Source organism: Chionomys nivalis, chromosome X (genome assembly GCF_950005125.1).
Source record: "Chionomys nivalis chromosome X, mChiNiv1.1, whole genome shotgun sequence".
In the NCBI taxonomy this organism is placed as follows: Eukaryota; Metazoa; Chordata; class Mammalia; order Rodentia; family Cricetidae; genus Chionomys; species Chionomys nivalis.
The window spans coordinates 116,870,488-116,882,505 of record NC_080112.1 but is presented as its reverse complement, the minus strand read 5'-3'; the positions used below and the strand labels follow the sequence as shown (position 1 = coordinate 116,882,505).

General features: G+C 42.3%; 1 protein-coding gene across 2 annotated transcripts in view; it reads right to left on the bottom strand.

Moving 5' to 3' along the window:
- Positions 1–12,018, bottom strand: part of Tmem255a (transmembrane protein 255A) — a 55,317-nt gene that overhangs the window by 2,958 nt on the left and 40,341 nt on the right. For both annotated transcript variants that reach the window (XM_057759670.1, XM_057759671.1), the window contains one exon: positions 6,092–6,235. In XM_057759670.1, the coding sequence (XP_057615653.1) occupies positions 6,092–6,235 (144 nt within the window). The remainder of the gene's footprint in view (positions 1–6,091; positions 6,236–12,018) is intronic.

The window sequence follows — 12,018 nt, the reverse complement described above, 5'->3', positions numbered from 1 at the left end:
CCCCAATCAAGTTCCCCTCCCTCGTCAGCCTAAAGAGCAATCAGGGTTCCCTGCCCTGTGGGAAGTCCAAGGACCACCCACCTCCAGAACTCAGATGTGGATATTTAAAATTAACCTAGTGAGATATGAAAAGTATAATATTAAGCAGGGTGTCCCAAACTCAGACAAAAACTTCACATTCTCTCAGATGTGGATACTGCCCTGTAAAGAATATGGGGGTGAGAGGGAAAGTGTAGATAAATCCTGAAAAATAGGAGCCCAAGAGAGGATTAAAGATAGGTGACAAAGAATGAGGAGTGTGGAGACAGAAAGACACATAGAGCATGAAAAAGGAGAGATGGGAAAGATGCGTCGTCAGAGATAGCAGGGTTGAGGACCTGAGAGGAGAGGAGAACTGCTAAAACACTGTGTTTGAAGCCGGGCGGTGGTGGCGCACGCCTTTAATCCCAGCACTCGGGAGGCAGAGGCAGGCGGATCTCTGTGAGTTCGAGACCAGCCTGGTCTACAGAGCTAGTTCCAGGACAGGAACCAAAAAAGCTACGGAGAAACCCTGTCTCGAAAAACCAAAAAAAAAAAAAAAAACATTGTGTTTGAAAACGCCATAGTATCTAATGCCTTTGATGCTGATTTACTATTTCTTAAATTTCCAAGTAAAAATGTAAGGCAAGTTAGAGAAGGGCATTTTGCCTGTCTCTCCTCCTATGTCTTTCCGTGTAATTTGCTGTTAAGGGAAATGACTTCTGAAGGGAGGAGGGCATGGCACAGCTAGCTGTTAACAGGTCCAGTGTGGCGTCCTGTTTCCACGGGCTCAGTCTGAAGTCTTGCCTGTCACTGAGTGAGAGATCTTGGCACAGTTAATGGATATGTTTGTGCCCATTGTTTTCTCTTCAGTTGAGATTTGATATGTGAGCATTAGCTAAGCAAGAAAACAGTCCTCATCACATAGTCAAAATTCAGTATTTAAAAATATATTAAAACAAACAGTGAATTGCCATAAGAACGATCACTTGCCTCTGTTCCCAGGCCAATGGCCACCTATAACCCTAATAGTTCTCCTGCTCAGGGGCAGTTTTTTCTTCACTGTTCTATTCCCCAGAGCTCAGAACAGTGCTAAAAATGTAGTAAGTGCTCAATAAATCTTGGATGACTGTTCTTTCAAGAGAATATATTAGGTGACCTTGACCATGCCTTCTAAAACTATAAAATCCACTGTAGGGAGGCTAAGATGAGGTCTCACATATGTAGGGAACTACAAGAACAGTGAGAGTTAGGAAACAAATTCAGGGTCTCAGAAAGAACAAAGCTAGTCAGAATCCGGGATAGGACTGTAGGGATTCTGGTGTATCTGACTCCAAGAGGATCTAGTAATTTTTTTAGATCCATTTACACTAAATTTTCTCAAGAACTCCAGTGCTGTTTCACATGGAGGTGGGGGTCACATCTTTACTTGGTCTAGCCAGAGTTTGAGTTGATCGTATCATTTTTCCATGTTTGTAGCAATCTCAGGCCGGCCCTGGCATGTGGCTTCCAGTGTGTGAGACCAGTTAGTTGATGGAGTCTAATCCCCACGCCAGACCCCTTTACTCCTGGGAAGGCAATGTCAAGATTTCTAGGCACTGTATGAGACACTGAAATACCTTCATTGCATCATGTTAGGGGTGAGGAGGGAGGCGCAGTCCTCTTCCTTCTCCACCCTTTCCATTCTTGAGTTTAAGAATGACTGGATTACAGAACTGGGAGAACCTATAACTTGAGAGAATGGACCCGAGAAAAGCAAGATGTCCTCCTAACTCTAAACTGCCTCCTCCCTCCAAGAAGATATCCTTTACTAAAACAGCGCAGTTGTGTGTTGTTTAATAACAGGGTTAAATTCTGGGAAAAAATGCATTGCTCGATCATTGAACAAACTTGTTCACTTAAGTAAGGTAACTATGGTGTCACTCCTGTCACTATCTGCCCTCACTGTGGTGAACTGTTTGTTCCCTCTAATGGACACAGGCCCTTAATCTCAGGAGGTAGAGGCACAGGCAGGTGGATCTCTGTGAGTCAAAGGTCAGCTTGGTCTATATAAAGACTCCCACACCGGTCAAGACTCCGTAGTGAGATCACATCTCAAAAATAGAAAACCAAATAAATAAACAAGTAAATAAATAACCCCTTTCTTCTATGTTGTCACACTGACAAGAAAAATAACTAATAGATCCTCCTTTTCTTTCCCTTCTCTCTTGTTTCTTTCTTCTACTAAGGATGTTTCTCTTAACCAGAGAGGAAAAGAAAACCCACAGGGCCGAGGATCTCTGTGCCTGGGCATGTATGTGGCACTCTGCCCTTCTAAATCCCACTCTGGGGATGGCAAGAGGCAGCAGGGCGGTTTTAGGTGTTCGCAGTCACAGAGGGGAAGAACAAGTCTCTGCAGTAGAGCTCAAGTCAGCTGTGTCCTGAGAGCCATTCAAAGGCTCCTGTGGGTAGCAGCTGCCGTGGATAGCACTTGGGCACTTTGATAATAGAGCAGGTAGAACAGCCGCCTCTGGATTTTCATTTCTCAGTTTCGTCTTTGGTGAATATTAGGGGGTGGGTAGCAGAGAAGAGGTGCTTCTCATTTCCCTCTGAGGTCAGAATTGGAAATCCAAAGGATGAATTTGAAGGTTCCTGGCAGAGCTAGGGAGCTAACTGGCTGCAGTCCTCATACCCTTGGGGGTTGGAAAGGGAAAAAAGGACCACAGTACCAGTGCATAGTTTCCTAGCAACAGGCAAGCACCTTGAGAAACACTTGGCTTTGTTGCAGCTAGAGAGCTGGCTGGATGTGTTTTGGTTCCTGCTTGAGAGTTGAACTTTACTAATGCTCTGAATCTCTGCACACCACAAAGCACAAGGAACATCTAAGTAGCCAGCCCACTGCTGGCCTCGTCAGCGCTGGCTTCCTGAGCTGCCTCCGAGGCCCGGGTGGCCATTTAATGTACTTAAGAAGGTAGATAATGTGCTCTAATGGTGCTAAGGAGGGCGCCACCCTTCATGAACACAGGTGTCTCTCTATTCCCCATCCCCTCGCCTGCCCCATGCTGTCCACATTCGTTGATATCTATGCGCATTCTGCGAATGTGTGCACATCTCTCTTCAGGGGGGGCATGAACCTTTTACTCCAAAAGGTGCCCTGGCATGACCTACCGACTGACTAGTTAGAAGTTGTGTCCCAAAGCGGGGAAATAAAAGCATTTGTTGATTTTTTTAAAAAGCATCCCCCCCCCCCCGCATTCTGCCCTGGAAAGAAAAGGCTAAGCAAATGGAAGAGGAGCAGACAAAAAGGACAGGAAAATGAGGAAGAAAGAGCGAAAAAGGAGAATATAGGGGAAAGTTGAGAAGGAAGGGGGAAAATAAAGACAAAGCAGAAATGGCTTCCTGAGCTTCAAGGTAACCTGTACCTTTAACTCCTCTCACCCCCACAGGATTGAAGCAATCCTTTCATTAAATGGTCTCAATGTCTACTCAATATCACTTTAATGGCTGCAGTGAAGCATCATGTACTCTCAGGTGCCGAATAAAGAACATAAGCACCACTGTTTGCATTTCTCATGGCTGAGATTTTTGAGCCTAAACTTGGCAGTTCACCAAATGGACAGAAAAGGGACAAGTCTGTGAGTAAATAGAGGAACTAACCCAACAGTCCAGATTGGGAAATATGGCTGGAAACCTTCAAGGTTTTAGGTAAAACTACACTGGGTTCAATTTCTGCGCAGAAGCAGGAACTGATAATGCCCTATAGAGTTTGGGCTTAGCTGAAACTGAAGAGGTCATAGGGAAATGATTTCAAAGGGCAAGAGAAGTCGTGCTGGGGAGATGCGAAAGGAGGCTAAAGCCTTCTCAGCACATAGGCTTCCTGTTTTGAAGTACAGGAAGTTCACTAGAAATAAGGACACATTGGAATGCAAGACTGAAGTAGTCTATTGCCCCACACCCAGGTCTCACAACTTCCTCGGGGCCACCTGACCCAAGACAAACCCTTGTCCATTTCTCACCACAAGGAACGTTTCCAAGACTTCCTAACTGGATCATTACCCAATGAAGACAGAATTTTGAGGGACTAAAACAACCCCTGTGCGGGGCTGGTGAGATGGCTTATGCAGCAAAGGCACTTGCCGTCAAGCTTGATGACCTGAATTTGACTTGGGACCCACATGGTGGAAGGGGAAAGCCAACCCAGGCAAGTTGCCATCATTGCTTCACAAGTACATGAATGTGAAATCATGAGCGCGCGCGCTCACACACACACACAATTAATTAATTAACTAATTAAAACCATGAACCTTTCTCCTCATTCTTCTATTAACCTCACTAAAAAAGAATAGAAATGATCAAATCTGAGTCACAGAGATAATCCTATTTAGAAATGAACTAAATGAGGGCTGGAGAGATGTCTCAAAGGTTAAGAGCACTGGCTGCCCTTCCAGAGGACTTGAGTTCAACTCCCAGCACCCACATGGCAGCTCACAACTTTCTATAGCTCCAGTTCCAGGGGACCTGACACCCTCACACAGACATGCATTCAGGCAAAAAAAAAAAAAAAAAAAACACCAATGCACTAAAAATAAATAAATTTGAAAGAAAAAGGAATGAACAAAATGGAGAAGTCTTTCAGACAAAAAGTCTTAAAACATCTGACTATAATTGAGGTCATTTTCAACCTGAGAAGAGCAAGAGGAAGCTGTGGTCTCTTTTTTTGGACAGGCTCACTCTTCTATAGGTTTGACTCAGAATTGGTGTGCATTTCTGACTATTTTTTATTCATCCAGGATCACATGCAGACATTCCCCATCCTTTTGCATGTTTTAGGTCAAGACTGGTATTTCTTTCTTTGAAATTATAAGTGAGTGTACTACTGGGAATGAACAAGTGTTCAATGTATATACCAAGTTCTAGAGACAAAGAAATCAAACATATCCCAAGACCTACACCATAAGACTCTAAAGTCTTTTGATTCATGAAGTAGGATTTGAACAGAAAATGATGGTTGAACATATGCTTGAGTATCTTAAAAAGGAATTTTCTTTTAAGAGTTTGTGGTAACTGTTACACGGGATATTACTATTCCTAGTTATAAGGTTCATCACAAGATCTAACTTCCTCAAATCAATACAATTTACTTTGATATGAAAATAAAATGGCTCATCATGGAGGCTCATATCTATATTCCCTGCATTTAAGAGGTTGATAATAACTTATGATTCTTATTATATACGGTTTAGAAGTGTCCCCTAAAAGTCCAGGTGTTGAAGGTTTGGTCCCCAGCACTCTGACGAGGTAATGCAACATTTACAAGCCTACATGATCTGGCCAGTCAGTCACAAACAGAAGCCTCCAAAACTGTGCTCAAAAATAACCATCTCCTGTTTCCAAGCTGACTGCGATCTCGTGGGTTTTGTCATAGTGACGGAAAGCTGCCATCACAATCACTGTTAATATGTAAAGACCCACTTAGCATGGCAGTGAATTCCTTGTGCCCTTTTTATGTTTTCATGTCTTTGCAGTTAGTCCCATCTCAGAAGAAAAGGTTGAAAATTTAAGTTTGGTAACACTATTTCTGACATATGCAATAAGGCAACATATGGGAGAAAATTGTTGTAAAAATATTTTCTCTATGTAGTTCTAGTTAGCATGTCTGCAAAAGCAAAGGACTTCCTCGTTGGAGGTCTGAGTCATACCTTTGTGTGGCTCAGAACATGCTTAGGTCAAGCATCAGGGCTATGCCTCTCACCACGGCAAAAGCCGCTCTTGAACAGGGGTCCATTTCCCAACCAAATTATCTTCTTAGTGTATTTAAACACAATCTGAGCAACCTGACTCCTACCCCTCCTCTGTTTTCCTCTCATTCTATTTCTTCCCTCATGCTACTCCCACTTTCTTGTGCCTGCCATCATTGCCTCCCTGCAGGTCCTTAATCTAATCACTGCTTCCTACAAGCTGATAAATTCCATTGGGGAAGAGCACCTGAGCTAATTCCTATCAATTCCAAAGGCAATGGAAAGATTCTATAAATAAGTCAGGGGCAATAACAAGGGATGGGGCCAAGAGGGTTTTTTTCTCTCTCCAAACATACCTGAAAGTCATAAGCAGAATACGGCGGCAGATGAGGAGGGCTATGGTAGTAGGTATTGTATGATGTCACTTGGGGACGAGCATAGTAAGAAACAGTCGGATGGGCATTTTCAACAGAGCAGTTCAGTGCCGGAACGGTAGGGTTCTGCAGAGAAACAAATTAGAAACAATATATTACATACCATGATCATTAGGTGAATGGTTAAATAAGCCATAGCATGGACATTATAGCCTATCACCCAGCTAGCGATAAGCAAATATTTATATTTAGTGATATAAATAAATATTACTGATATTTGTTTATAATAGTGATATTATAAAAAATAGTGTAGGGACATAGCCCCACCCATTGGGGGTGTGTTCGCCTCGGGCTAATGTTTACGGATAAATCTGCCGGGCGTGAGCCCAGCAGCCCTTTTTTCTTTTGCTCCGCTTTTCCGGTACACCGCGGGAACCTGTGGTCCTGTAAGTTTATTTCCTTATTAAAGCTGTATATATCTATATAATCTGTCTACATTCATTTACGCCGCCACATTTGGCGCCCAACGTGGGGCTATTTTGCCCCCGACTCGGCACAGGGGGGGCGCAAGCTCCACCTTTCCCGGCTAGTTGCCTGAGCTCAGGAAGGCGATTTACAGCACGCTCCCTGCTCGCTTTCCCTTCCCCCACTCCAGGCCACTACAGTCGCAGAGCAGCGACCCCCCACAGAGCAGTTAATAGCTCCCTGCTTCTTCCAAACCCTCACTGCCTGATTTAAGTGAAGCATCAGAGGCCCATCACTCCAGCCTCTGATGCTCTTTTTCTAACTACGATAGAGCTCAGTGGTGGAATGTTTGCCTAGTATGTGCAGGGCCTTGGATTCAGTGCTCAGTTCTGCGGAAAGAAAGGCTACTGTGCTAAATTACTGTAGTGTGCTCTAGTTTATGTTTCCAAACCTCAGTTACATATTTATGTGTGTAAATGCAAAACCTCTGATGTTGGAGTGATTTCTTTCTAATCTGTTGCTTTTATTGGTTAATTAATAAAGAAACTGCCTAGGCCCATTTGATAGGCCAACCCTTAGGTGGGTGGAGTAAACAGAATGCTGGGAGAAAGAAGCCGAGTCAGTGAGTCGCCATGATTCTCCCACTCCAGACAGACACAGGTTAAGATCCTCCCTGGTAAGCCAGCTCGTGGGGCTACACAGACTATTAGAAATGGGTTAGATCAATATGTAAGAGCTAGCCAATAAGAGGCTGGAACAAATGGGCCAGGCAGTGTTTGAAAGAATACAGTTCCCATGTAATTATTTCGGGTACAGCTGCTCTTACAACTACAGAGTGGCGCCCAGCGAAGTCTTTAAAGAGACAGAGTACAGATAGTTATAGATTAAAAGAAATAAAGAAAAATAAGCCACGTAAAAATGGAAAATTCACAGAGAGTCTGGATTATGTACATTGTGTTTTCTTTAAAATTTTTAAGTGTATGAAGCTAAGTGCAGAAAGACATTTCATTATATGGGCTGCCAAGCAGAACCAAAATGGATATAAGGGTATTATGACTTCAGAATTTGGGTCTAAGGATATGATGCTTTGGAGAGGGTCTTCTTTTGTTTTCACAGAGGACGAGACCCTGTCGATTGTTTCTATCCCAATATGGTATGATAGACCACGCCCTCCTGAAAGGTTGCTGTAAACACCCTCAAAAAAATTACTTTGCTCAACTGCCGACTGAGATAAACCTAACACACAGGTTATACCATGAAAGACCTAATTAACGACGCCCCCATTCAGCAGGAAGCAGTTTGGAGAAAAATAACTGCGCCCATATTCCCAAATATTGTTTATAAATGTTTTTTTTTACATTTAAGGGGGGATATGATATAGATATAAATAGTTTACATTGGTGTGGATTTTAAGGTCAATTTTGTTATATGTATATGTATTTCTAATATTGATTGAGGTATTGTGATTGTGTAGTTCATTTAAAAATGTAATGTATAATTAGGAAATATAGGTTGCTAATGGATAATCATCAATGATAGTAAAGCTTGTAGTTATGTTAGTTAGATTTTCTAGATATATAGAGATATATTTCAATTAGATGGGCGTTCATATCTTTCAAAGACTGCAAAATATGGCATTTAATGTTTTGATAACTTAGGGCTTTTCATGACAATGAGACATGTCTGCTCCTGGCAGCACTAGCTACTTCAAGAGGACAATGGGCATTAAAGAGGATCCTTATGGAGTTTGATAGACATCTGGGCAAGACACTGTTCTTGCCTGGACTGTTGCATAAACTGGACACAGAAAACCCGCAGGGAGAGGGTTCCTGATTCATAAAAGAGTCTGCGAGACATTCTACAGAACACGGCAAAAAGTAACTAAACTGTCTTTAAAATTTTCCTGCTTCATGGAAATGTCTGCTGGATACTATGGGCCTGTAGGCCAAAGATAGATGCCCCAACGGTACAGAGGAACTTTGGGTGACTATCCAGGCAGCAAGATGTCTCTGTCATTTCTAAAGTTTTGGATTTCTTGTTTGCTTAGGTTATATTATATCCTTCTGGAGTCTTTGATGTAGTTGAAAAATGGATACATAGTTGTAGTTTTCCTTAGTTATGATAAAAGATAAAATAGATATAAATATTACAACTGTAATTCTTGCTTGATAACTGTTTTGCTATATGTAATTTTACTATGTTAAAATGAAAGCCTTCCTTTTTGTTTAAACAGAAAAAGGGGAAATGATGTTGGAGTGATTTCTTTCTAATCTGTTGCTTTCATTGGTTAATTAATAAAGAAACTGCCTAGGCCCATTTGATAGGCCAACCCTTAGGTGGTTGGAGTAAACAGAACAGAATGCTGGGAGAAAAAAGCCGAGTCAGTGAGTCGCCATGATTCTCCCACTCCAGACAGACGCAGGTTAAGATCCTCCCTGGTAAGCCAGCTCGTGGGGCTACACAAAATATTAAAAATGGGTTAGATCAATATGTAAGAGCTAGCCAATAAGAGGCTGGAACTAAGGGGCCAGGCAGTGTTTAAAAAAATACAGTTTTCCACAGAGAAACCCTGTCTTGAAAAACCAAAAAAAAAAAAAAAATACAGTTTCCGTGTAATTATTTTGGGTAAAGCTAGCCGGGTGGCAGGACACAGCCCCGCCGGCCGCTCTTACAACTACAAACCTCGGTTACATATTTATATGTGTAAATGTAAAGAAATTAACCTGGAAAGATTAATAAACTGTTATTAAAAGTTACCTCTGCAGAAAGAAGTAATACTAAGAGGAAAATGGAAACTCTTAACTTTCTATTATATATGCCAATATTTTTGCAATTAATACATACTGGGTTGTTTTCCTTAAGCTTTAAATTTGTTTTAGATTTATGTATTTTATTTTATGTGTCTGAGTATTTTTGCCTGCATGTATGTATGTGTGCCACATGCACGCCTGGTACCCACAGAAATCAGAAGAGGGTGTCAGATTGCCTAAAACTAGAGATACAGGTGGTTGGTTATGAGCTACCATGTGGGTGCTGGGAACCCAACCTTGGGTCTTCTGCAAGAGCAAGTGCCTTCGGCCCTTGAGCCAATACTGCACTCCCCACCTTTTTGCTGGAAGAATCCAAATCTATGGAAATGTTGAAATCATTTGAGTGACACTTCCATTATTTTTGCAAATAAAGCAGCATGTGAATGATTTCTCTTTGCTATAACCTGCTGACAGAATTAAAGCCACTGCCATCCATTTGTGTGGACAGTCAAGAGCTGTCTGAAAGGTAGGCTTCTTCCTGCCAGGATGTCTCTACGCTACATTAACACCGAGCAGGAGCTTTGTCTGAAGCGGTGAAAACCTGTTTTGGTCGTGGCACCGGCAAGCATGTCAAGGTATTGACAGGGAAACTCCTTTCCAGACAGTTTCAGCAGAGTTCTGTTGCTCTGGTGCTTAGGTGTTCTGTGGGCCTAGAGGTATGCAGAGCTACAAAACCTCAGTCATTACAGTGCACTTCACCGTGCCTCTTCTGTGGGAGAGACTGGAGATCTTACTTTACAGAGGAAGATCTCGGAGAAGTGCCCTTCTTTCACCACCAAAATTCAAAAAAGACATTTCACCCCTGAGGACGTATCAGAAAGTATGTTTCTTTGGTCTCCTAACTACTAGAAAACTACCCTGCCAGCTGTTACAAAACAAAACCTTCTATCCAAATAAACCAAGCCTAACCATAGGAGCGCAAGCCAACAATGTAACTATCTCTGTAAAACGTTTTCATGTGTTCAGCAGGCCAGGGGTTCAGGATTGTGTCTGAAAGAGAGCTATTACAGAGAAAAAAGCCCAGAAGAACATAAAAGGAAGATTGAGTGCCTGCCGGAAAGATGCTGATGAGTCCAGGATAGAGGGAATAGAGAAATGGGCAGGGCAGCAAAGGTGAAATGAATCGGCAGGGATGAAGCAACAGAGACGGCCAAAGAGTGATCTCGCTATATTTCAAGTGGGTAATAGGATTTTAAAACATGCTTGTCAGTATTCATGTGCACACATAGGAGTGTGTGTGTGTGTACATTTGTGTGTGCATGTATGTTATTTCAAATTGAAACAATTCTGGAGATCAAATTGTGATTGTACTCCCCGTTACTGCTCAGTAACTTTCTGAGCTCATCAAAGCAAAGGTTCCTAGGAGGCACAGGAAAAGATGAAAGCAATCTTCCGTGACAAAACTGAGTCTACTGAGACAATGGTCATAGACTTTGGAAAAAATGCCAATTTTATTCTTCTCCAAATTATTCTAAATCGGAGACACTGGTGACTCAGGAACAAAATGTACAGATGTGTTCACTTTTTAGAGAGTCATCTCAAATCCTCATATCTTTGATCAACAAACATTGCATTGGACATTTCTTTCGGTTCACTCTCAAGCATTTATGGCAAGGGTGTGAAGAAATCCTTCTTTCATTTCAGCTCTGCAACAACGCTGCAAAATAGCGGCTCCTAGCCCACTGTTTTTAGGTGCTGCCAGCTCACAGCATTTGGCTCCTATCCTTCCACCAGCCAGCACCCCTGAGCCTCCCTACAGACTCCGGGGCACTGCACTAAGGGAGCAGACATACCAGTCACCAACTACATTGGGACCTAGGCCAAGGATTTTGTTTTGGCTCATACATCTGTATTCTAGGACTTTCTAGATCATGTTCTCATTTTGATGACATCATCTCCTTGGTGGCCTCAAGTTCTATCCCCACTAGAATTCTTTTATTCCATGAAGCAACTATCTTTTGCCACGATCTTTGCTGTCATCTTTTCATTTCCCCCGTGGGTCTTTGACAGAGCTTCCAGGCTTATGGTTTAATAACATCCAGTATTTCTCCTGCTCTCCATCCTTACTGCTAAGGAAGCTCCCAAGCAAACAGCAGGTAGTATTTGTTACAAAGCTTAAAGAAGCAGAAAGGTCTGGACAAATGTCAGCTGGGGGGGCAGAAGGGATGGAGTAGAAGGAGCAACAGACTATCTGGGCTCCAGTCCACAATCTGCTACTTAATTCTGGGCGAACCACTTGAGCCCACATGATCTGTTTTTCTTGTCTGTTAATTGGTTATAGTACTTAATATCTGCTCGAGGTGAGTATTGAAGGTAACTAACAAAGATCAAACAAAAGTAAATGCACAAAGGCATTTGGAAAGGGCACATGGTCACTATCAGAACCATCAACAGACTCCCCTCTCTTCTGCTCATAAAGAACAACTGACGTTCAGAGTTCAGGAAAGATCTATGTATGTGAAGTTAGCTTATTTTTGACAAGAACACTAAGAGTGAAATGGGGAAATAGCAGTCTCTGAAACATATGTGCTATAGTAAGTCATACATCTGATAAGGGTCTAGTATCTCTAACAGGAGAAGAATGCTTATAAGTCACCAGAAAAAAAGAAGAAAAACTTAACTGAAAAAAGAAAA